The sequence below is a fragment of the Stenella coeruleoalba genome, assembly GCF_951394435.1.
Source record: "Stenella coeruleoalba genome assembly, chromosome: 5".
In the NCBI taxonomy this organism is placed as follows: domain Eukaryota; kingdom Metazoa; phylum Chordata; class Mammalia; order Artiodactyla; family Delphinidae; genus Stenella; species Stenella coeruleoalba.
Genome location: NC_137150.1, coordinates 116,930,479 through 116,958,467, shown reverse-complemented (window position 1 = coordinate 116,958,467; position 27,989 = coordinate 116,930,479). Strand labels below are relative to the sequence as shown.

Here is a 27,989-nt window from a genome sequence, read left to right as displayed (position 1 = left end):
ATTTTTATTTAAATTATAATGTATGGATGAGTACTGAATATCAGTCTCATTTATCTACCTAAGAGCATATACAAGAAATAATCAACAGAAGCTAACTGTGGAGTGAAAATTAAAAAGTGAGAGAGAAATGTTTTCATTCTATGTTTTGGTATATGTATATTTTATTAGTTTAAACATCGCTTTCTCTAAGAAGCCCTCTAGATAACAGCTCTGTTTTTCCATTATAAGGTCTCTTTCCACAAACTGCTCCTTTAACATACTAATTATGACTCTAATTAGTGTTTGCTTCCCCCTAGAAAATAAGCTTCATTAAGGCAGGAACTCAGTCCATCATTTCCCCAGCTATATTCATTGGATTTAGTACAGTACCTTGATATAAGCAGGTAATACCTTTTGAATATGCCCATCAACAGAATGGAAAAAAAATAGTGTAGTCATACAACAGAATACCATAAGAGAATGAACAAATTCTAACTATATCCAATAATATATATGAAGCTCCAAACATGTTCCTCAGTAAAAGCAGCCAGACACAAAAGTACCTATAGTAAAAGATTCTAGGTATATAAAGTTCAACAAGAAAACTTACATTGTTAGAAGTTCAGATAACATCTACTTTTGGATAGGGGGAAAGTGTAGTTCATAGAAAGAAGAAACAAAGGTAATTTCTGGAATACTATAATGTTCTGTTTCTTGGCCTGGTTGATAGTTACATGAATATGTGCACTCTGTGATAATTCACAGAGCTGTAAACTCAAGAACTGTGTTCTTTTCAGCATGTTTTACATCTTAATAAAAATATTTTTATAATTACTGAATAAACAGAGGGGTAATGATAATAGGCATTTTTAAAGTAAAAAACAAACTAATAAAGTTACGTCAACTGGGAACAATTGTTATGAAGCAATGAAATAACCAGTAAGGAAAAAAAGTTTCATAATATAGAAGTGTTACTGCTTCATTAAAATCCTAAGGGCACTTTAATAGGTACAGACAAAAAAAAAAAAAAAAAAGTACAAAAAAGAAATTTTAATGTCTTTGAAAGTAAATGAAAAAAATTATACTAATCCCATGATTATAATTATGATGTGACCCTCCCACTCCCACCCCTGTACATATACATACAGGCAACTAGTACTTTGAGAATATTATTCCTTTTTTTCCTTCTGGCTTTTATTTTTTGCTCATCACAGTAGCCTTGTACTGACTTTCCCTGGATTTTGTTTTTACATGACAGAAACTTCTGCCTTTAAGCCACTATGATTTGGGGACTTTCTGTTAACAGTGAAAACTAATCTTAATAAATAGAGTCACAACTTGGGAAAAGGACTTAGGTAAATGTCTTTTCTCATTTGTTTTTCCAGATCTGCCTGCCTATTAACTCTTTAATATTCTGTGTACAGGGGCAGACTCCCATGTGGGAGGGCCTGTGGTTGAAATAGGAACTGTGACTGACTGGGTTGGTAACCCTTCCTAATTTAAAAGTTAGTTCTTAGCAAATCCACTTACCCAGCTAGATGTAAGTTTCATTTCCCAACTTATCTTTTTATCAGTAACAAAGAGAACATTTTCATCACATGGTTTTACTACTAGCAAACATACATAACATTTTAAAAATTGTTCTGATAATAATGCATAAGGAAATCCATATACAGAAGTACTTAAACATGCAGAGTTGAAAAACTTCTCACAGCCAAAAAGCTAATATAAAATAAACCCAACGAAGTTTTTTTGGGTAATGTGACAGGATAGAAGAAAAAAAAAACAAAACTCTTTCCCTCAACTTTTAATAAACTAAGCATTAAAAAGGAAGAAAATTAAAACTATATTATATCTGATTTAGGGAACATAGGAAGACAAAAGGAATCATATGTTAGATTCTGTGCTATGTATATATTTTGTAATTTAAATACTGAACGTCGATAATGATTAGAGTCAACTGCCAAGAACATATGGAACAATCAAAAGGTCAACTGCTGTAAAAGGAACCAAAAGTCTGTCAAAAGACCTATAACCAAAAAAGGGGCTAAGCTCATATGGTTTTACGAGTGAGTTCTAGTTTACTCTTATGGAACAGTTAACTCCTATGTAAACTACACTAGAGTTAAAGAAAAACAGGAGAGCTCAAATCCATTTACTAAATGAATTTAGTAAATGAACTTAATAAGCATGACATCAAACCTGAGGAAGACAGCCCCCAAATAAAAACTTACAGCAATTTTTTTATTAATGTAGAATGCAGAAAGCCCAAATAAAATGCTACTGAGTTAAATGTAAATAGGGTATTTTTAAATTCATGAAATAAAAATTTATTAAGAAAAGTGTTTTAAGAAAATATTCCAGAAAATTTATAATACCTTAGGTTGAAGACTTTTTGTATAGCAGTGAAACTCCAGAATCCAGAAAGGAGAAGAAAGACAGTATAGATATCACAGTATTTTTAAAACTTCTTTATGGAAAAAGGTACCATAAACTAAATTCAAACAGAAATGGCAGACTGGGAAAAAATATAGGACGTACATCCACAGAGAGAGTAATATGTACATCTATACCACAGAATACTAAATGCAGGTGGTGTAGATAATGTGGTAGATATATTGTCTTAACTTTAAGAATACCCACAATATATTTCTGAGTGATATAAGTTACAAAATAATATGAAGAGTAAAAGTTAAAAAATTTCTCTATATATGCATGTTTTTAAAAACAAAGGGAAAAAACCAGAAAGGTTATACAAATGTTAGAAGTGGTTACAACAGGGCAGAAGCAGATTGTTGTTATCAGTTTTACTTAAGACACCTCTACATTACTGAATGATTGCATTTGTACACGTTATTTTTGTTATTTATATGACAAATTTCCTCAAATTTTATATTATCAGCTAGAACTTTCCAAATGCTAATCATTTACCTATACCAAAAGTATACATTAATTATAAACTGATAATGTTCACCTACGTATTCCTTAATTACAGATAGATGAAAATATACACAAATATAAACTTCAGAGATTTTGTGCTGCTTCAAAATCAGAGGGTATATTTAAAAAGACAAATATATGAGATATAGAAAATACACGAAGGATAAGATGCAAAGGGCATCCCCAAAGTGATGATGAAAGGAGATCTCAAGACATCAGTTATATACCAGGAATAAAGGAAAACCAATGCAAACTGGAGCAGGTCATAAAGCTCCAGAATAGAATTCCACAAGAAAATAAAGCTGACAAAGAACAGAGCAAAAAACTAAGCAAATAAAAAACAAAACAACCAATTCCAAGGAAAACGAAAGATGAGGGAAAAGAAGTAAAAGTAATAATATGCATGACTTACTTCAACCCTGAGTAGCACACAAGAAATAATAATACAAGCTGAGAATTCTGAATTAATCAAATGACAAGATTCTTATACACATATTGCGTGTGTGTGTGTGTATGTTGATGGAGGGATGAAAACTGTATGTGCTGGTGCGTGTATATGGGGCAGGAGAATAAAGAGGGCTCATCATTCACGTCCCATGGTAGGGAATTCAACAGGAAATGTGTAAACTAAGAATCACAAAATCACAAGCACTCTACATAAAGATATAGAATTAATGCCAAAAGGATTTGATGAAATAACTGAAAGCTGTTACCAGAGCTGGGGGTGGGAGGGATACGATGTGACTACTGTTGTTTGTAGTATGTATAATTAGTTGGCTCTTTAAAATATATGCAGGTATTAATTTAATAAAAGTTAAGTTTCCAGTTCAACTGGAAAATAGATAAAGATACCCAACTTGACAAAGATGACAATGGTACTATCAAGGACAGATAACTCTTCCATAAGAAACAAGAAAACTTTTGAACACACATATTTAGTGTTTTCTAAGAAAAGAAATGTAGACTGCCTGGGAATAAGGATTAATTTTTAAACATAAAAGTTGTTTTTCTTTTCTTTCTTTCTTTTTTTTTGATAAGAGTAGTTTTCAACCTCTCTCATGGGATCTTAACAGAGTGAACAACTCATCTTGGGACCAGCCTGCCAGAACTTCAACAGTTTAGCACCTAAGTCCTATATCCCAGGAAACCCCTCAGTCCCAGGCATACCAGGATGATTGGTCACTCTAATTCTAACCAGTTCAAAAGTGTTTATTGATATAAGGCTACTAGTCACAAGGCCTTTGTTTATACTATATACCATAAGAAACACTGAAAATAAGCAGTTTCTTAAAGACTGCAGTGAATGGTGGTATAGAACATTAAGGGAAAATTTTAGATTTTAAATGTCAAGAAAGGGAACATGTAGCTTTGTTGAAGTGAACTATACCTCAATAAAGCTGTTTTTTTTTTTTTTTAAATAACAAACACTAAAAGGGGCCTGGTGGGGGGGGTAAAGTAATGAATTGGCTTTGGTTAACCTAAAGAAAGTGACAAACAAAACACAGTGTTTTCATCTTTCAAATATATAAGAACAAATAATAATGTAATCAAAACATTAGATCTGGTATTAGAGGGAATAAAGATTTAGTCATGGAATAATGCATCAGCTTGATGGCCTCAAGTCTTGAAATGACAAGGATATTAAAATTAATTATGGAAAAAACAAGAAATATAAGATAATAAATGAATGAATCATTTCAGAAACAACTAAATGAAGAAATCAATTTAGTATGAAATGATAATAAAAGTAAAGAAAAATATTATAATTTTGACTAACAATATTACCAGAGGAGAAAATAAACTATTACCAGAAGTATTTACTCAGTTCCTATTTTTGCCCATCAATACCCTTTATTTGCTTCAAATACAATAAATTTCTGCTAACAAATCAGAGGTGTACTATTAGGATAGCTCAGGTAAATTGCTTTGTTTTTGTTTAATTATCTGACTTTAAAAAGAATAATCAGTCTTAGATTCATGCATAAAAGAAACCCCTAGAACATTATGTGGCCATGATTAGCCATGGATAGGAAGAGAGAAGGTATACAGGAAAACAAATTTAATTCAAGGAAATAAAACGTTTTAAGAAGTTTATTTTAAAAATAAATAAATAAAATGAAAACGTTCATTGTACCTTAAAGAACCCTGCTTCAGGGCCACACCTGTCATATACATTCCGGGATTTACCTATCGCCATGATAATACCTTGCATGTTCGGTGTCATCATGATCTGCCACAAGGGATTTAAAGTAAGAACTTTTGAATGGTTATCATAAAAAAAAAAAATCAAAAAACCAAAATAATTCCTTTACATGCAAGTTAAAAGTCCTTTGTTTTTACATGCATGTTAAAAGTCCTTTGTTTTTCACTATTTATAAATCAAACGTTGCACTTTTTTGTAGCAAATGTGATCTGATATGCATATAAGTATCTCGAAATCTTCCATACAGGGCCACAGTTAGCTGACATCGTGCCTTTGTGCGAAGTGCAAAAAGGCATACTGTCTGAACTGAAGAATTTTTTTAAAAGGCACCCCCTTCTTGACAGACAATTTAGAAAAATGTGCCGCTCTCTAAGAGAACCATTTAGAAAAAGCAACACTTTTTTTTATTAAAAAAGATGCCTCTTCTTTAAGGGTCGGGGAACTGAGCATTAGCTCAATTCCAACTCCACTTCTGCCGGTTGGCCCGGCACCCCTGCCTGCACAACCATACAGTCTAAATATCTAAGCAGCAGCCCTGTACCCATATGACTTCTTTTTAAAAGTTACAAGGCACATGCACTGTTAAACTACCACTCCAACGAATTAAAAAAAAAAAAAAAAAAACACAAAACACAAAAAAAACTCTGCCAAGAGCATAAGCACTTGCACAAAAGGTAGTGTTAAATGATTAATCACAATTCTACTTTTTTAAATGCCAGAAGGCTCACCCTAAAACAAGCACTAAGATGCTTGATCAACAAATTAACATTTTTACTAAAAACATGCCAGTTTCCATAATCTGCAAGCACCAACATGGTAACAGTTAAACAGAAAAACGTACTGCTATTAAGTACTAAATATTTAAATATTTCTTTGTCTTCATAATAGTTTATTATGTACTATGCCATTTGGTATAATGGACTTGGGCAACTGTGGACTTTCGTATCTGCTGGGGACAGGGAGGGTACTGGAACCAATCCACCGCGGATACCAAGGGATGACTGTATTCTTAAATGTTTGTATTTTAAAATATCTGCAAAGTGAAACAACTCAAGACACTAAGAAGCTATCATATTAGAGCAATAAAGAGACTGCATCCATTACCTCTGATTCACTGAACCTATTACTCATAGTATTTATTTTGGAGTACACACTGACAGTTGCAATATACCTAACATTAACTGCTTCAGAAAATCCTTCTGGCCAGTTCCTGACTCACAAACCTGCTTCTTATTCTCTTTACGGCCCATGCTTTCTTACAGTAGCACAGTAATAGTAATGTCTTTATGACACGTCTGATTTTGCTGATTAACTCATATAAGAGTTTAATCATAACCTTGAATTAAGTCTGAAAAAAACATTACTTGGAAAAAACTATTCAATATACATTCAATTCTCATCCATGCCAGTAAAAACTAACAAATGATAGAATCCAGGGTCTGTCTTTTCTGTTGTTACTATTCAGAAACAGCTTTACTGGCCCCCTCTCAAATACAGAAAAGATCAAAACTGAATAGTGTAAAGAAAAACGTGGTAAAGGGGAAAAAATATCGATGGGATCAGGACAACAGCAATTTTCATCTGGATTCCCAAGAACCATATCATGGGGAACAAAAATGCCTCCATACTGTTAGAAAACTAAGCACATGAGAATTAACAGTGGGGCAGTAAGAAGAGATAAGATGGAGGTGCCCAGTGTATACAACACTGGTAGGCATTCGACTATGTTGATGAATCATTCAATTCAGTCACACAGAGGGTGCAGAAGAAAAAAGAACAAAACAGTTATCTATACACTAATCTGTATCTAATCTATATCTAATCAGATTGTAGGATCTTCTGGTAGGAAATAGTGGCAAAGTATTATAATCCATAATTCAAGGAAAGTAGGAAAGGAAAATATTTTTAAGTGCTCAAAATTTCTGCTATTTAAACAAACCTTATCAAAACCTATCAACCCTAGAGTAAACAAATCCTATGTCTGCACAAAAGAATTAACTCTAGCAACATAAAATTATTCTTTTGACAAATCCATAAGCTTTCTACTTAAATGTTCATTTGAAATTCGAAGTACTGTCAGCAATTGGTAAGGTAATTTCAGACTGTGGGTGGCAAAGCTGTATGTTATGCAGCAACAGACAATGTAAGGGTGCAGGCATGCCCAAAGTGCTTGCATTAAATAGCAAAAAACAAGTGGAAACAGTGCAGAGGGCTATAATAAAGGTACCTCGTCATCATAACCCCCCTCCTTTGACTCAATCATAAATTTCCCTACATGAGGAATCGCCACCTCTACAACTTGCTGGTTAGAAGGTGGTTGGCTTGTGGTATTTTCAGGTTTCTGCAGAAGAAAATCATTAGTGTGAACATTAGAAAGGAGCACAATGGAAGCATTCAGTTTAAGTGCATAACTCTTGATCCTTTTAAAAATACCTGCATTTTTTTTAGCATGAAATGAAAACATCTAAAACTGAACACTAAAGCAAATGCATTAAGCAGGTAATAATACAAGATTTCCAGCTTTCACTTTGCATCTCAAACACTAAATTAAATTTTAATTTTTTTTTCCCACAAAGCATCTTCAAATTCTTAAAAATAGTTAATACTGAAGTTGTATTTCCTACTGCTGTCTCTACAGGTGAAAGTTTTATTTACTTTTTTATTTTTTAATATTATTTTTTTTCCTGTACGCGGGCCTCTCACTTTTGTGGCCTCTCCCGTTGTGGAGCACAGGCTCCGGACGCGCAGCTCAGCGGCCATGGCTCACGGGCCCAGCCGCTCCGCGGCATGTGGGATCTTCCCGGACCGGGACATGAACCCGTGTCCCCTGCATTGGCAGGTGGACTCTCAACCACTGCGCCACCAGGGAAGCCCTTATTTACTTTTTAAAATTCTAATAACTCCACAAAGCCTTTCTAGAGATCTCCATCAAAATAAGATATGACCTCCTCTGAATCCAGGAGAGTCTGTAAGTTTTCTTTCTTATGATTTTACCTTTCTATCCTTTCTAATAATCGATTGTATAGCTACTTAATATCCACACTCTACTGTGTTTAAACCCACTCGGTCGCAGCCTATGCGACCTAGTACAATATATTTACATCATGAGTGTCCAGTGAATTCTTGTTTTGGGGAAAGCTGCTAGAAAGTGATATCCATTTTTAAAAACTCAGATTCTTCTTCTTTTCTTTGTTAACAAATTCTAAGAATTTCACTAACCCAAACTAATGGAGTGGAAGCCAGTGTGAAATCCAGAAAGTCCACTCAAAGACACTAATATGGGGCTTCCCTGGTGGCGCAGTGGTTGAGAGTCCGCCCGCCGATGCAGGGCACACGGGTTCATGCCCTGGTCTGGGAAGATCCCACATGCCACGGAGCGGCTGGGCCTGTGAGCCATGGCCTCTGAGCCTGCGTGTCTGGAGCCTGTGCTCCTCAACGGGAGGGGCCACAACAGTGAGAGGCCTGCGTACCGCAAAAAAAAGACACTAATATGGTTCATTCAAAACACTGTTCAGATTTCACAAGGATCTTACTTTACTGAATGGATTTATAACTAGCATATTCACTATTCACCTACAAACAAATTTCAGAAGTACTTAAGGTGCCTGAAAGCAGCTTGCTTAAGTAATTTCAAATTGCACCATAAAAATTTCCCTAAGCAAAGATGAACTTTACTTTTGACATCAAATAAACAGAAAATTTTAATAAAAACAGAATGGTTTTACTGCAGTTTAAAATACAGGTAAATTTTAGTGATGTGAAGATTTTCTGAATATTCCGAAGTACATATGCAGAAGAAGTTTAACTGAACAATAAAACAAGAATAATGGCCAAGACCGGCATTGCTTCCTTTAAAAGAAATGTTATTTTTAACCATAACATTTTCAGAAAAGCTTTCCTCGTTCTGCTTGAGTCCTCAATTTTTCAAGAGGAACCAACCAACCTGCATGGTTGTCATGATCTTGAGAGCTAATATTCAGCTAACCCAAAACCTGACACATTAATTGTTGTTCTATAAATGATAGGTATTACAAATATTATACTATTATGCTTCTTGAAATTGCTTATACCGGAATAATCCTAACCCAATATTACTACTTACAGAGATAAGCTTGGTCTATGACATTTAATTAAGGATTTTTAATCCTTCCAGCATTTGAGAGAGGAAGAATTGTCCTACGTCTCCATTCACAAGAGTGAAATATAAGCAGGTAAACTAAGAAATTTGTCTTAACTTTTGGTGAAAAATTTCTCATAAGCAAACCAACCCAAAACAATACTATATTAAGAAGAAAAAATACAAATTTAAGGCAAGTAGCAACCAGAAAATGTATTCCTTAGAATACTTATCCTTAAAAAATGATATGTTTCCTTTGAAAAATAACTGCACTTAGGAAAAATAAATGTTCTATAATCCTTTCCAGTTGCCACAGAAGAGTTTCAACAGCAATAACACTAATTAATTATTTGGGTGAAAGTTGAAAAAGGGAAGAAATTTTGGGCGTATGTAGTTATTTTGTGTCCATCAAGTTTAGATATCCTAAAGTACCATAAAAATTTTTCATATAAAGAATTTTAGGGTTCACTGAAGTACATTTATCTTTTCCTTTTACTGTCAGGTCCCATATGAACACCTTAACAAAGGCTGAACTTGAAAGAGATTAAAGATAAGTTCCTCAGTTAATAAGTTGTAAAAATAATTAGAACACAAAGATTTTTATTAATTGCCTGAATCTATTAAATACATGATTTTTTAAAAAAGTGGTCCCATAAAAGGGTGATTAGAAAGCTATATATCTTCAACCCCTTTGGCTCCCTTAATATGCTCATACCATTTTAACCTACTAACTTATGGGGAATCTAGTCTAAAGAAATAACCAGAAATATGGAAAAAGTTTCATATTTAACAGCCTATTTATAATAATGTAAAAGTAGAAATCAATATATAAGGGGGAATGAGTAAGTAAGTAAGAATTTAATCACTTAATGGAATACTATTCAACCATTAAATGTTTTTTAGTTTGTAACATGGGGAAACGGTTATGTTCAGTGATTAAAAGAAGAAAAGTTAAGATATAAAATTTTATATACAGTAGTAACTCAATTACAAAAATAAATCCCAAATCTGTATATAAGAATGAAAGAAAACATACCAACTTATTAAGTGATTAACTTTGGGTAGTGGAAATATACATGATTCTTTCTTAGAGTCTACTTTTTTGAATTTTTAAATTTTCTAAAATATTTCACTTAAAATGAAAGACATTCTTCTAAAAAGCAAGCTGTCTAAACATCTGGAGAGTATCTCTCTATGGTTTCTGTGATTCTAAGCTTTCCAGGAAATTCTTCTTCTACTAAGGTTGGAACTTTATTGTGTATTTGTAAAATACACAATAGGATTTAAGTAGGATTTAAGTAACAGAAGGAAATAAAGAGAGACTTAGGGCCTACACTACATGCTAGGCACTTAAAAAAATGATCTTAATTCATCCGACAATCACCTCCATTCTATATAAAAGAAAACTAAGGTTTAGAAAAATTAAGCAACTTATTCAAGTTTGCATAGCTAGCAAGAAGTAAAATTAATATTCAAAAACCCAGGACTATTTAATCCCCAAATCTAAAGACTCTGAAATTTAGTTTCTAATGCATACCTTTAAATGAGAAAACCCAGTAGGTGGTTACCATGATCCTAAGCAACTGACCATGAGACCAGGAACCACTGGTCAGACAGTCATGATTAATATATTCTCAGATATGCTGCAGAATTTATACAGACAATGTGGCCAACTATTGGTGCTACTCCAGAAGATATGCCAGATAGAAAAATATTTATGCTAGCTATCATATTCCCTCAATGCCATCTTTTTTCAAGTAAAGGTGAAGCAGCAGATTGCTAGCATATAAGATGATATCCATATGAATAAACTAATCAATCAAAATGTAAGTGCTGATTTCTACAAATTTAAATTACACGATTAGCCGAACTAAAAAAAAAAAAAAAAATCATGATTCTACATTAAGCTAATTAATGCTTCCAGCTTTCTGATACCAGTTAAAAGAATGATACTTATTAACCATAATGTAGGCTCTAACAAATAAAAATCTTAATTAGCAAAAGCCCTGGCAAATTATTTTTTTTATATCAGGCAAAAATGTTTCTCCCTTGTTACCTACTCCTGTGTTTTTTCTCCCTCCCTAGGGTTTCTTCTACCATCCCCCAAGAAGTAGAAATCCCAGATCTATTAAAAGAAGCATTTTTCAGGAAGTGCTTTAGAGTTAGCAGTTCCTCATCTCAAGTTTTTTAGTCTCCATTTCGAATTGCAAAATTCGAAATGATCAAAAAAAAATCTATATTAATACGTTTTTTAATGGTAAGATGATATATAATCAAACTTTTTCAAAAAGGAAATTAAATTAAAAAATAATTTCTGATTACTTTGTTCATCAAAACATAATTAACAGAATACCCTATTAATTGAACATTTTGGTTAATCAAGATCTTATCATATTAAAGACATCACTGTAATTAGCAGGCTATTGTTGAGATTAAGTTCACTCAGTGGAAAATTACGTGTTGAAAAATTACATGCCCTGTTCGCTTTAGCACTCTAGGAGTGGAATCTTCAAATCCTAAAATTAGCTATCACGAAACTTGTATTAGAGTTGCTTGTGCTCACTAATAAAATAAAAAATAAATGACTATAGCAACTGAATAGTTTTGTAGTATGAAACTCTTGAAACAACATCTCTCAGAATATCATATTCATTGAAACGTAATGCAATACCAATGTGCTCAACTTACTGTTATAAAAAGACACACTTGAATACCTGAAAATTAACAATAAAGGAGGCTTATAATGACAATTTTATACAGGACACGAAATATGCATAAAGTGTTTTATAATATCATATTTATTCTACTAATAATACTCTAACCTAGACTATCTAGTATTTTGTTAAACACAGTCCATGAAACAATGAAATTTATACCTTATATTACCAACTATTCCAATGTAGTAAGACTAAAGATGGGAGGAGGGGTTGAAAGAAAAGAAAAATAATGCTAAATTTTGTACTTCTCTTTTTTAAGTTCCAAATCAAATGACTAGTTTAGTCTATGATTATAATTTTTCATAATTCTCTAACAGGAAGATAGAAACTTTTTTTTTAAAAAGAAGCATTTTAAAAATTACAGCTGAGGAAATTACAGCCTGGCAGTTAGGTGACACCTACAATCATTCATCATGTTCAAGCGAAGCCTTCCTTTGGCCTGGTCTCTCCTGACTCCCAGACAGGTCATTCTCCTTATATTGCTAGGAAACCTCGTGAACATTGATGGGTATGTTCAGAGAGCTAAAAGAAAAATTCTTACCGACTGTAAAACTGTTTCAGGACTTTTATCTTCATGCTCATGTGATGCCTTGGTAATTATTCGAATAGTTTCTTCTTTCAAGTGCTTTGAGAAATCACTTCTTGATGGCTGCTCTAGATATTCTGGTTCTCCTGCTTGTGCTTCATGAGAAAAGAATCAATTGTATATCTAATATAAATCAGTGAGTCTATACTAAGATATATCTGTAATTTGTTTCTCATTTGAAGTTATACAATAATTAATTTTACTTTACTTACTCAATTTAAAGTAATACATGCTTCAGTATACAGCACTTCCCCCAGGATTTACCAAAAGAAAGAATCAGATCTCAGAGTAGTCAAATAATTACTGAAGAAAGCACTCATTATAGTTTATGCTAAGAAATTCATAGTAAATTTCTTTGTCATGATAAGTATCAAAGTCTAACTTTGGAAAATCATGAGCATTCTACCAAAAAAAAAAAGAAAAAAAAAAGAGGTAGGGGGGGTAGTTTGTACAACAATCCTGGTCTGAGTTTCTGTAGAGAGCACAGTAGCTGTTTTTCTGGACACAGTATCCTTTTTCATACTTACCTAACAAAATCCTAACCCTGAACGAACCCAACCTTCTATCTTTTCTGAACCTGTTCCTGGTAGCTGAGTGTTGTCAGAGAAAAACAATTAAAACTTGCCAAACTGGTACCAATATAAATTCAAGACTTCAAATACTACTTCCGTGAAGAACTCCTAAAGTTATATCTATTGCCTATGTTCTGAGTTCGAAACCCACAGATGCAACAATGTACTCTGAATGTCCACTGGGTATTTAACAGACTACCCCAAAATCCTTATACGACCTACAAGGCGTTATATAAATGGGTCTCTGCCTATCTCTCCAACATCGCCAGGTGTCCTTTGCCCTTTACTCAAAAAGGAACACATACCAGACTTTTTTCAGCTTATCTAATACATCAGAGAAGAGGTTTACCTTCCAACTTTTGTATCTTTCCTCATGTTCTTCCCTTTGCCTGTGTGTTCACCAATTCTCATCCCCCCCCACCATCTAATAACTTCTATATATGCTTTTGTTTGAATATCACTTCCTTATGGAAGTATTCCTGATAACCCCATTTCTAAAGCAGGGTTGCTCCTCCTCAACACTACTGACATTTTGGTTCAGATGATTCTTTGGTGTGGAGGACTGTCCTGTGTACCCAGGCATCCACCCACTAGATGCCAGTTGTACTGTCTCCGCAGGTGTGACAACCAGAAATGTCTCCAGTATTGTCAAATGCCGTCTGAGGGACAAAATCACTCTCAGGTGAGAATAACTGCTCTAGAGTAAACGTATACTTTCTTTTTAATAGCACTTACCACACAATTATAACTTCATTATTTTTGTTAAGTATTTGTTTCAAGCCCATATCCCCTGCTAGACTGTAAGAATCCAAAGAGCAGTGATGCTATCTCCCTTTTGTATTGCTATTTCTTCAATACCTAGCATATAATAAGCACACAATAACTTAATGGAACAAATGAATTAATAAGCTAATGAATGGATAAAAAGAAATAAGAAAGTACACTAAAATATTCTACAGCGTTACTGGGATAGGATAAGTCCTTGCTCAATCAACTGGTGGGACACGACAGGATTACTGTCAACCTTTCCAATATTTTACTAATTTAAAACTTTTCTCAAAGTGAAATATTATTCAAAAAGAAATAATGTAATTTCAACATAGATGCACGAGCATTCATTTATCCAATGAATTCTAATTAAGTGTCTAACTATGTGCCTGGCTCTAGGCTAGGCACTGGGACTCTGAGTGTGAACAAAGCAGCCAGTCCCTACCCCCATGGAATTTATAGTCAACTATGGAGAAAGTTACTAACCAAAGAATCACGCATATGAATTGTGACAATATCATAATAATACATTATAGGAATAAAATGGGGCAAGGGTAATTTAGGTTATGGGATATGAGATAAACTGACTTTTTAGCTGAAGTTATATGGATTAGGTTTGAAAATGGAAGAATGAACAGCCCATGAAATGAACATAAGCTCAGTCCAAAAGGCATCTAGTGTGGCTGGACTATAGTAAAACAAGAGGGGAGAGGTGGCAAGAGATGATGCAGATAGGGACAAAACGGAGGCCTTTGAGTCACAGAAGTTTTGAAGGGCAAAGCAAGTGAATAAACATTTTAAATACAATGGCAACATGTCAAGTTTAAAGAACATTAATCTGACCACACTGCAAAGAACAGATTAGAGAGGAAAGTAAAACTGGAAGTCAATGAAAGTACTAAAAGGTATTACAGCAATACGAGCAAGAAACGACTATTCTTTTGGATAACAGAGACAGCAAGAAAGAGAGAATTGGTTAGATTCAAGATGCATTTTAGACATAAAGGTTTGGAGACTGATGTGAAGATGACTTAAATTTTGGGTATGAGTGATTAGGATAATGGGAGTGAAATACACTATGACAAGGAAAACTAAAGGAAGAAATGCTTACAATGTGTGTGATAGGTAAAGAAGTTTAAAAAAGTTAAATGTCTTCATTTCTGTATTTCCTGACTTTGGACTGCAATGTTCTTTCAGTGTCCCTGTATGATAGACAAGGTTAAGAAAATCTTAACCACTACAACTCCAGCTTAGCAAGTCTTCTGCTTCTGGAAGCTTTCGTAAGTGAATTAAGTCAGCTGCTCTAGGGATTAACAGAGAGAGACTTCTTGTTGATAAAGCTTTCATTACTTGTGTTTTCCCTCTTTGTCTCTTCTCACTGTAATAGATAAAACATCAGTAGTTGATAATAGGATGTGAGCGTAATGCAATGAGGGCCAAGAAATCCATCTGGTGTGACACTGGTCTAAGCCAGGGAAACCTGGACAATGTATGTAAATTAAGTCCTTAAGAGAAAACGTAATTTTATCTGATCGACACAGTCAAATACACCTTAGGTCCCCAGCGTCAAGGTTTCCTTCCACATAGGGATTTGAGTCCAGAAACCTTATGTGAATGATTCTGCCTAAATGTCATATAAAACTATTTCCTCTAGAATTTTCCCTGTGTAAATATCTTCCAGGGAACTTATTTGAGTGGTACTGTAATCACAGTAGGTAAACCTATAAGGATTCGGTTCTGGGAGTTTGGAAACAAAAACCCAAACTTCATTCCCAACATGTTTGTTGAGCATATGCCATTTTTAGTACCGAGCTAGGTATTAACAATGGTTTAAAAAAAAAAAAAAAAAAGACAGAAAATTTACTCACTTTAAGGAACTCTCAACAAAATCAGATAAATGTATACTCCATTACAACACGAAGTACTGAATGCAATAACAGACTTATGCACAACGTCCTACAGAAGCATTGTGGACCTAATACACACACTTGGAATGATGCTGCATGCTAAGAAAGGAGGAATGTCAACTGAGCTGAGTCTTGAAGGATTTGTAGAGAAAATTATATTGATGAGAAACAAGATGATTCCAGGCAGAAGGAATAGCATATGCAAAGGCACTGTAAGGACAGATAAAAGATTAATAAAATCCTTGCTATTAATGAGCCTTTACACTGGTAATCAAGATGAAATATAACATAAATTTGGTAGTGAGAATAGATTGGGACTAGAATAGAGGAAAAAAGGTAATAATTGCTACAGGGGTAATTAGAGGGATTCATAAAGATTTGGGGATATGAGGAAAGTCTTAAAATGGATAAAATTTCAAGAATAGTGAGGATAAGAGGACATTTTCCAAATGAAGGATACTTCATGAGCAAAGCCTTAATGACAGGAAAATAACCTACAAGCAAGAATAATGGGGAATACCCTGGCTTAGATGAAACATAGAATAGTAGTCTTGAAAGAATTACAAGGGAGTCAGATTATAATAGAGGGTCTTCATAAAAAAGGAAAGAGGTTTTAGCTTCATTTTGTCAAACCAGAAGAGTAAAAAACATGTTCACTAGAACAAATAACCAAAGGAGGAAAATAAAAGGCGCTTTCCACTACCTAGACATAAGCACTATTAATATTTTTAGTATTATATATTCCAGATTTTACCTACCCAAATTTTTTAAACAAAAAGTTATTCTGAATATACTGTTTTTAACTTAATATAGCAAACATTATTCCTGTCGATACAATTTTTACTGGTTATACCGTGTTCTTCTGTATAAAGGGCTCATACAACTAATATTTTACCATACATTTAGGCAATTTCCATTTCTTTGTTAAAAACAACATTAGGACAAAACATCTGGCTCTTTTATGCTTTTTGCATGCACAATAGTTTTTGTTCATCCTGTAACCCTATAGAAGTCTCACGCAACAGTTTTTGTTCATCCTGTATCCCTACAGAAGTCTCATCCCTGCTAGCCTATATAAATGGTAAGAGCTCAATAAACAGAGACCACGCTGTTTCCTTTATGCACTAACTGGCATTTTATGTACTAACTGGTCCCACAGTTATTAAAGTGTTATTGTTCAGGCTTCAGCTTGAAATACAGCTGGTGATTACTTATGTGACATTTGTTACTCTTAATTCCTGGGAAGTTTTCTTTAGTTACCTACCTGCAGCTACAAACTCCTAAACACACTCATTTCACCGTGAATGACCAGTTCTCTGTAGAGGTATAAAATGTCCCTGTACCCGGAGTATCTTTCTAATCATTTATTTAGTTTATGGATGCTTCACTGAGATTTTTGGATGGCTATCCTCCACATAATATATTTTCCAGCCATGTTCTATGTTGATAATAGAACTTATTCATTCACCTATTTGGCTGTTATATAAAATCCAACATTCTGAGAGTACTCAGAACTTGCTCCTTTAGTCCACCTTCATGTTGAAGTAAGGGGTTGGGAGGACCTTGGGGGTGTTCTATGCCTGTTTCCTGGTTGTGGCCTTTAGCATTTTAAGAGTCAACTTGACAAGCAATTGACTTTCTGTTAAAGCCTAAGGATCTGCTCTCTAATCAACTATTTAAAAAAAGAACAACAACTCATATCTTTCAGAAGTATTTTATACCTTAACTTACTAATGAGTCATACTTATTACATGCACATTTAGAACAATATTTAAAGAGTACTGCATCAAAGAATAGCAGTCCATTTTTCTTACAGAAATGTATTTAAAATCAATGATTCCCCAACAGCAGCCTATAAAGAGCCATGCTAAGCTGGCTGCATAGAATCATCACAGAAACAATTTTAAGACTTCAGATTCCTAGGTGGCACCACAAACAGAATTCTCAGCAATGTGGGGAGTACAGGCTTAGGAACCAAAGTTAAACCTAAAAATTATCCAGGATAGAGCTATATCTGCACAACATACTTTTAGCCTTCTTCCCTAATGTATAGTTATTTTGGCTATCCTTTTTTTTTTTTTACATATACATCTTTACTGGAGTATAACTGCTTTACAATGTTGTGTTAGTTTCTGCTGTACAACAAAGTGAATCAGCTATACGCATACATATTATCCCCATATCCCCTCCCTCTTAAGCCTCCCTCCCAATCCCACGCCTCTAGGTGGTCACAAAGCACCAAGCTGATCTCCCAGTGCTATGCAGCAGCTTCCCTCTAGCTATCTATTTTACACTCCTTTTTAAGTGTAATTTTACATTCCTTTTTAAACGGTTGCATTCCCATACACTGAGGATCACCCCTAGGAGACTCATTATTGCAATTTCCATAGGGAATGAAATCAAATCAGAAAATATTCAAGGGGCATCAACCATTTGTCATTTATTATGCTAGATTCTGGAGATTTAAATAAGAACATCACCTGGTCCCTGTTTTAAAGGAACTTGAAAATATTGAGGATATTGTTCATTCTACCAGGTCTGACTCTCAGGAACCAGCTGTACTTTCCTGGAATATCAGCTTATTTTTGTCAAAAATGAGGTCATTTTTTGGTTTCAGCTCCTTTCTTTCTGTTTTTAAAATCTGAGTATGTTATATATATTGTAAGGACTTCAAATAGTTTTTGAGTAAGATATGGGTAACACAAGCAAAACAGGCAAAGCTCTCTCTCCTTCAGAATAATTTGTTTTATACATACAGCCTAGAGCCATGCTGCTTAACCACAGGTACACCTCAGAATTATCTGAACATCTTTTTATATTCTGGACCCTTCCTCCACTGATTCTGAGCCCAGTAAATCTTAGGTGGTATGTCCTGTTTATACTCAGAAAAAGTCCCCCAGGTAATTCTGATGTATCGATATATACCGTGGTAAAGAACCGTTGGCTAAATCTCTAAACATAAGTGTTAAGGTAAGTTTTCTTTTGCACTAGGCAGGTTAGGGAGGTAGTGTGAGATGGACTAAAGAATACTTTTCTATCATTTATTATTTAGTTTCAGTAAGACAATGAATTGTGTGGGAGAAGTGATGCCTATGGATTTCTTCGTCACCTGTTAAAGAAGAGGAACAAATACTCATTTAATTAATACTATATAAATTAATATTCTTATTTGGAATATCACCCTTAAGAAATTGGATTTTAATGGTTCTTAGGTTACAGCTTTACTGAAAAGATTTGCAGGGAGAGAAAAAAAATCACTGATGGATTTTATAAACAGGATTTCCTTGTATTACTTCCACTAGTCACTCATAATCCTAGTGCACACCTGAGAGATTTAAACACAGGTTCTCTTTGATAGTCTGAAAGTATTATACCAAATTAAACAAATTACTTTGAAAACTGTGAGGAGAAACAGGAAAAAGATGGCATAGGCATTAAAGTAAAATTTCTCTACTTATGATAGGATGTTAAGTGATTCCAATGAACACTATAATAGATTCCCTTATTCAACTGTGGTATGTTAAATTCCCCTGTAACAGAAGATGGATTTCTTAATATGATATGTAAGACAATACAGTAATAGAAACCAATCTTTTAAACAATAATCTCACCCCCAAATTTATAGATTTAGAACATTCTATTTCTACTAACTCAAAATGCATATTTCTAGCAATCCTATACAGGACACAATGTTTTCTACTGAGGCAGTATTGTCACTGCTTTCTAAAAACCCAGTCTGGAAGATAACTATCATAGTAATTACATATGAATTGACCTTTCCATCTCTTTATTTTTTAGTTATTCTGGCTCCTTTCAGAAATACATCTGTACTTCTCTTCAATTTTTTTTTTTTAAAATACTAAAGAGGGACATGAACATATATGCCCAATACCTACTGCTGAATTTTTTAAAACTTACGAAACACCATATAAAGTGTACAATAGGAAGTATTGACCAGGATAAAAAGGGTGTGGAGCATACACACATGTGGCCTTTTCATAGCGAGGGAATATAAGATGACAAATGTAAATAATGGGGAAAAGTTGGCTAGTCCTGTCAGACAGGAATATTAGTGGGGAATATGTATTAGTCTGATTTAGTAAAAATAAAATGTGTCAAGTCTGTAAATTTAGATAGTCTTGTGAGAAACAGAAAAGATGGAAAAGAGACTGTATAGAATTTAATATTTTGATGTTACAAAATATAACTGAGCCAGGAATAATAGGGTTGGAGCTTAACCAATGACTGGAGCACTCACCTTCATCTGAGTGCTTAGGTGCCACTATCACGCCAATTGTGCAGCCCTGTCCTCCCACTAATAAGATAAGAAGAGCCATGTGCAACTGGAGCACTTAAAAGTTAAGCAAAGAATAACAGAGTAGCTCCATCTTGGGGCAAGTTCTAGGGAGTAATTTGGAAAGGATATGTACAGAAGACAAGGGATGAAATCACAAAGAGATGGAACTGACTCAAAAATGAAAGGAACTGTAACATAGTTACTACACTGTGATTTGAACTCAGAAACCTCTTGATATCTACTGAGCTATTTTACTTCCTACTAATATGGACAAAGTTACTATAATGAAACTGCACTGTTGTGAAACTATAGAGTTTCACCTGTTCTACACAGTGGCCCTTGATGTACAGGAAGAAAGTACAGTCCTCGTCTGGTAGAGCTCACCAGAGACTACAATGGTGGTATTCAGATATACTGTACTGCATTTCTGTAACAATATGTTGGTATCTTTGTTGGTATAATACCATTATCTTGGTCTTTTAAAAATTCTGAATCGATGTCACCTAAAATCAAGATCAAGGACTCAACTATTCAATTTATATTAGAACAAGTTCCAAGTCTGGAAAGATCTGTGCATGCCTACATCAGTCACCATACCATATTGTGGTATTACAAATCTCTCACTGAAAGAATAATTCCTTCTAAAGTTCAGATGATAATGCTGAAAACTACCTAGGTAAAGCTGCATGGGAATCTGTCTATAAAAGATGAAATTAAACAAACACCTAAAATGCTTTCTTCAAAAATAAAAACAAAACACACAGATCTTACCAAAAAAGGGTGATTCAAAATGATCCACTCAGAGTTATTTAAAAAAAAAAAAAGAGAAAGAGACAAATGGGGTTAAGGAAAATATCTGTTTAATTTATCTCTTCTCATTTCCCCAACCACTAAACAGAAAGAGGACCTTTCCTACAGTACAAAATGTCATCCTAAAATATTTTGACAACTTAGTGATGAAATTAATCTTAAAAAAAATCATTAGACATTGTATTTTCAGCTTTGCTAGAAGATACTTTTGTACAGTGTTATTCTTAATATTTTATTGATTTTATCACCTAATAATTGTAGAATGTTTAACATTTATATTTTTATATACTTATCTTCTCATTTGTTTTACAGATCTATACAGATTTTTGCTTGGAATATATTAAATATTTAGTTCCTGCTAATTTTGTTTTTAACTTTAAGAATTCTGAAAAAAAAATCAAATAAATACTCTATATGAATTAATACTATCTACCAGTAGTGTTATTTTGCTCAAATATGAAATTATTAGAGTTCATTCCTTTGATAGCTTTAGTGAATTGGCTTGGGTTACCTGCGGTTTCACAGTTTTTCTAAGCATCTTGCCAAAAAAAGTCAATCAAAGTAGGCAGAATAGGTAGAGGGAGAGTTAGCAGAATCATCTCATTTAACTTGAAAATGATATATATGTACATACAGTGTTATCTGGCAAAGGAGTAAACTAAATTGTTGCCTTTTATTATCTCAGTGATGGAATTTCAGATGATTTTTACTGGAGTCTTCATATTTTAGGATAACTAAAGTTTTATGTTGTTTTTGCTTTTTCAATGAGCATATCTTATTTTTATAATAAAATATCAATAATAAACATGATATTGATAATAAAATGCAATAAAAGCGGACTAACCTGTTGTCACAGAAGACTCTGACTCTCTCAATTTCTGAGATGCTAAAAGTTTTTCCTGCAAAGCTTTCTGGGCAAGCTGTGCATCCCATTCTTCTAGTTCTTTCTCAAATCGCTGGTTGTCTTCCTCAACAAAATCTCTTAAGTCTGGTGGTAGTGTTTCTATTCCAACAAGGGCCTGCCCAGTTTCTTTATTAAACTCCTCTGCAAATCATATTTCAAAAACTATTATAAAATTAAGGATTAAAGGAAAAATGCAAAGCTCAAAATAGAAGGTGTTTCAAATGTATTTAAAGTACAAATTATTACCACTTGGCGAATCAATATTACCTATATATTAAAAGAAAACCCAAACAAATGCTCAGAAAAACAATGATGCAAATATTTGATAATCCATTATAGGTAATGTTCTCAGCTTTTACTTTTAGGCTGAAGAGTAAAAAAATGGAACAAGACATAAGGCCAAAATTGTTTGCTACTTTTCAAACACTGACATAGTGCTACTTTTTCTATTATAAAATACCAGACGTTTGATTATTCACGAAGTAAAACCACAAAATGAGAAGAAATAACTCATAACCTCGAAAGCTCAAAATAGAACTAAAATTCTTTTTCATCTGAAGCAGTTAAGTATAGCAATATACTTATATGAAATTTGAAAACTAATCAATCAATATAGCAAGATTTCTTTCAACATCACATAAGTAGTACTTAAAAGCGTTACTCAACCTCTACCACACACACACAAAATAAATTTTAGCTTTCAGTCATAAATGAACTGCCTAACTAGTTTTGCTAAATGGTTAAATAAAAAAGGAAAGTTTATTTTTATCAGTCTCAACAAACCTTTATTAAGTGCTTTTTATATGCAAAGCCTATATTAGAATATGAGAAATAAAAAGATTAAGACACAGTATGAAATGCTCCCTGGCTTTGAGCAGACCAGAGTGAAGTGCGAAAGACAAGTCAACATACAATTCCAACACACAATAAGTGCCCAATAGAGGTATGCTATGAGAACACAAGGAGGGATACTTTGTGGCAGGTCAAGGAAAACCTGGCAGAGCAGATGACATCTGAATTGAATCCTGAGAGATGAGAAAGAATTAGGCAAAAGAAGAAAGAAATAAGATCATTACTGGCAAAAAATAAAAACAGAAAACATAAGAACATATAGATATAAATGTGTGAAATGATTTGGTGTGAGCCAAAGAAGTTCAAATATTAGTGAAGTACATAAAGTTTGAAATGGACAATGGTTATAAATGAAGCTGGAGAGACAATTAGAGGCCAGAAAATGGAGGCTTTTTATGTCAGGTTAAGGAGCTTGAATATGAGTCAATGTGTGACATAGTCATTAAAGGGATTTTAACAAGGAGAAAAAAGTCCGATTTACATTTTATAATAGTTACTAAATAGTTAACTTTGAATACAAAATATATTCCAGTTTTCAGCCCTGGTCACATTACTTTTCAATTCCAGTTTTCTCACCTACAATAACCCAGCAGCATTTCCTAATCATATTCATCACACTCTTTAGTAAACTACACTTAACTAATCACACCAGAGACCAGAGTCACATAAAAGGGTTACTTATTTAAAAATATATACCACCCTATATATTTCATATTCTTACCTTGTATTAAGAATTGTGGCTTATCATTTATGTACATTAAACAGTATGCACTGGCATTTCTATAACCACCAAAAGAGTCCCTCACTAGCTCTTCCCATGATGATTTTGTTACAGCAATATCATTGTACTTCATCCACCTGTTTTCCCGATGATCAAAAATGTATGCCCAGTAGTGCCCGGCATTAGCTTGGCCTTCATGAACTAAAACAGCATGTAAGCGATAAGGAACCTAAATATGAAAAAGAAGAGTTAAACTGTAGTTATGTAGTCTATTACACCACATCCCATGAAATCCACAAACCATCTGACTGAAGGATCCCATAGGAGCATATGTTTTTTAACAAGAGTAAATTGGCTGGAATTAAAGTTTTGAAAAAATTAAACTATGAAATAAAAGAAGGCAGGGGGCGGAGAGGATAAGCAAACTAAAGACATGTAAAACAGACAGGTATGTAAATAAGATGATTTTCAAAACTTTGTAAGTATATTTGTTGATCTATTTATTTCTTTTGAATAAAGAACTTATGATGAACATTTTTATATACAGCACATTTGTTTAAATCTTCACAGTTATAAATTGATGGATGAGTTCAGCAAAATGGCTTATATAATAAGCCATTATATGAGCCTCAGAAGTTAAAATGTAACTGAGCCCTTTACCTTCTCCCATAATCTTTTATTTAGTTAGTTGTTTGTTTATTTATTTATTTTTGGCTGCGCGGGGTCTTTGTTGCTGCACGCGGGCTTTCTCTAGTTGTGGTGAGTGGGGGACTACTCTTCATGGTGGTGCGCGGGCTTCTCTTGTTGCAGAGCACGGGTTCTAGGTGCGCGGGCTTCAGTAGTTGTGGCTCACGAACTCTAGAGCGCAGGCTCAGCAGTTGTGGCGCATGGGCTTAGTTGCTCCACAGCATGTAGGATCTTCCCGGCCCAGGGCTTGAACCCGTGTCCCCTGCATTGGCAGGTGGATTCATAACCACTGCGCCACCAGGGAAGCCCCACTCCCATAATCTTAATATCGTTAAACAACCATGTAATTTTCCCATAGAATTTTTTTTTAAATGCTAAGCCCTTTTAGAAATTTTTGATAAATTTTATTATAAAAGAATAAAAAGGTAGGCTAATAAATACAGTATGAGAATACAACTGAATGAGGAAAATATTAATATAAAAATCTTAAAGTTCAACAATTTTATAACAAAAAGTATGAGAATTATGATAAATAACATAAAGATAAATTAAAATATGTAAATAATTTTGATAATGCTTACTAGCTCAAAATTCAACTTACTTGTATCATAGATTTGTCAGAGTACATTAGTTCAATTGTTCGATGGATTCTAGATATGCTTTCCTGCAAATCTAAGGATAGAAGATGCCATTTAGTGATTAACATCAAGTATGTTTCTACTGAGACTTATAAGGTAGGGAATAAGGGTTTTCCTACCAATATGTTAGAGGAATAAGAAAAAGTTTCTAAAACTGTTCTCAAACTTACTATTCAGAATTTGTATAAAATGAAATTTAGTTCTTTATAAAAGATATAGCACAAAGGAAAAATGAAAACAAATATGGTTTATTTTAAAAATGTGCAGAGCCAATAAAGCTGAACTTTGTTCAAATTTATAAAGGAAGTTTCCAATGAAAATTAAAACTAACCCCCCCTACATATTTGTATAAAACAGGAAAAACTTTATTTTTTTCCTGTAGTTTATTCTTTTATTGCCCTAAATCAAGAATAAAGTTCTTTATCTTGATGAAGTTCCCCCTGTGTCAAAATATGTAACTTTGGAGCCAGAGGAAATTAGGGCACATAAGTTGAAAAGGGGAGCTATAACCTATACGAAAACCTTTAGAGTGAAATAAAATAACTTCACCACACATCACACACACACACATACATATATGTATATGTACAGAAGTAAATGAATAAAAATCCACTTTAATCACCAACTGAAATAAAGTTATGAGACTCCCATTACTCATTATTTCTACTTCCAGTAGAAATCTATCCTACAAAATTATTTAGAGGTAGGGATGTTTCACAGTTATATTGCCTATAATTGTTTTTTAAAAAGTGGAGACAACCTAAATATTTGTCAATAGGGAAATGGTTAAATTATAGTATAACCACACTATACTATGAAGCTGTTAAACAGAAGCTGTTAAAAGCTGTTAAATCAGGAAAAAAACACCAAAGACTACAAAAGAAAATTAGGAACTTTAGACTAGGGAAAGGCCTTTTACAGCTTGCGAGAAAATCCAGTAACCATAAATGAAAAGACTCCCTCCCCCAATTTAAGAAAATCTATTATTATAGAAAGAAAACAAAAGCTAACATAAAGAAAATCAAATGACAAACTGGAAAAATATTATCTGCAGCATACACTACAGGCAACAGGTTAACACCCATAACATTAAAGTTTCTATTAAGCAGTAAGAGAAAGACAAATAGTTCAATATAAAAAATGGGCAAAGGTCACCAATTTAGAGAAAAATAGAATTTCACTCATAATTAATGAAATGCAAATCAAGACACTGAAATACCATTTTCATTTCAACTATCAGACTACCACAAATTAAAAAGTGCCCAGAGCTAGGGAGAGTACTGGGAAACAGGTTCTCTCACACAAAATTATTGGGAATGTAAACTGCCTCATTGTTTTGGAAGGGAAATTTTTAAATAGTCAAAATGTTAAGTATATACACTTTGGATCAGAAATGGCATTTTTAATATACTCAACTCACAAAGTATGCAATATGTATGCGGAAGGCCAGCTTTATTGGTAGTTAGTAACAACATAGAAATTGAATAAATTATATCATATTCATATACTGGAATACTACGTAATAGTTTAAAAAATAATGCTAACAGCAAATATCATCAGGGATAAAAGAGAGAAAACAAATATTCCAAGGAAAATCTTTAATACCTGATGCATAGTATTATAGGTCCAAAACCTTATGACATGTCTCTCAAGTTCCTCTAACTTAAAATGGCCAGAAGTGGACTCATCATATTCCTACTTCCTCCCCCAAGGTGAGGGCCTGCTCCCCACCAGTTTGCTCATTTCCAAAGTGCATTCCATCTATGTAGTTATACATATCACTATGAACAACTAAGGGAATCATCCCTGATCCTCCCCCCCCTTCCCTCTTGTCAATGACCCACATCAAAGAATATACCAAATTCATTTCTTTCCTCCCTCAATGCTACGACCTTGGTGTCAAAAGTTCTTAGCTTTCAGCCTTCTGAATGTAATCTTATGAAAACAAACACAATCTGCCAAGTCCACTAGAAAATTATCCAACACCTAGCACAGTATTCAGGAAAAACTATGTGCTTAATTAATGTTTACTAATGATTTCAAATACAAAAAATTTCCTTATATATGAAAAATACTAAGGAAAATCTTTAGTTACTAATGCTGTTAGTTACCACCACACCCTATTTACTCCCTATTAAATACAGACTGCTCTTTATTTCCATATTGTCTATAAAGCATCTAGTTGGGCATTTAAAATCTAACAAGTGATATTGTTTAGTACAAGTCCAACCTTTTGGTATAAAAAGAGTAACTCCTAGATGTTTTTTCATAGATCAATAAAATTAGGATAAAATTAGGGAGCAATAATAGGTTATTATATTTTGACATGCAAGAAAAATTATGATAAAACTACCATAAAATATTAATATCACTTCATTTTAAGAAAAAGGAGATTTTAACAACAGTAAAGTAGGATAAAAGTAAAGGAGATAACTTCAGAATAAAGGAGAGTTCCTTCTAAGCATGGACAGATGGCAACTTAACACTAACACACACACACACACCACAGAGCACTGTCCTTATTTTTTTGATTTTACTACATCCAGTTAAAACTCGTTATAGACTGGCACTGAGCTAACAGATCATATTTGGAAACCTACTAGAGAAGACTGAATATTAAAATTCACATTTCTAATTCTTCAACCTAAAGAAAATATTGTATCATTTGAACTCACTGCACAAACATCAAGGGAGGTACATAACTGATTAAGTACAAAATCTGATGCTGTATGATGTTTCACCAATGGAGTACCTGTGAATACCAGTTTGATATAAATTTAGAGCACTAAACCAGAAAATCAGACCATCTGTTAGGTCATTAATTAGCTAAGTAATACAGGGAAAATCTTTTGGTCTCTCTAAACCTGATATTAAGATCATAAAAAAGGAAGCCAAACTAGTTTATCTTATAGAAAACACTTTGTAGGGGAAAAAAACCTTTATTAATATTTACACATGAAACCCATAATCCATAGGTGACTTCCCTTCTCAATTCTAACATTAATCATGTCCATCTGAGGTAGAGTAGCTATGAGAAACTTCTTACCTCTGGTGTCATTTTCTATTTCTGTCCTCCAGCGATGTAAACAGCTTTCTAGCACAGACAGTTCCTCTTCTGTTATGTGCCTTGGTGCTGGATGCATGGGCAAATCTGGAGGTATCCGAGACTGAGTGAATGGTTTGTGTATTACTGATCTCGACGAAATGGCAACTATTGATGCGGGTGATGTGCTTGGCAGTTCTGAAGAAGGAGCTCCCTGCTGGTCTGTTGTGCTGTATTTTTAAAGTACA

The 27,989-nt window shown here is 33.7% G+C and overlaps 1 protein-coding gene across 3 annotated transcripts in view; it reads right to left on the bottom strand.

The window, feature by feature from the left end:
- Nucleotides 1-27,989, bottom strand: part of USP25 (ubiquitin specific peptidase 25) — a 139,952-nt gene that overhangs the window by 22,150 nt on the left and 89,813 nt on the right. For 2 of the 3 annotated variants that reach the window (XM_079921349.1, XM_079921350.1), the window contains 5 exons: nucleotides 27,745-27,971; nucleotides 24,662-24,732; nucleotides 23,374-23,602; nucleotides 21,741-21,941; nucleotides 12,498-12,637 (listed from right to left, as the gene is read on the bottom strand). In XM_079921349.1, the coding sequence (XP_079777475.1) occupies nucleotides 12,498-12,637; nucleotides 21,741-21,941; nucleotides 23,374-23,602; nucleotides 24,662-24,732; nucleotides 27,745-27,971 (868 nt within the window). Of the gene's footprint in view, nucleotides 1-5,053; nucleotides 5,150-7,349; nucleotides 7,464-12,497; nucleotides 12,638-21,740; nucleotides 21,942-23,373; nucleotides 23,603-24,661; nucleotides 24,733-27,744; nucleotides 27,972-27,989 lie in introns of all 3 variants that reach the window. The other variant, XM_079921351.1, reaches the window with a different exon arrangement.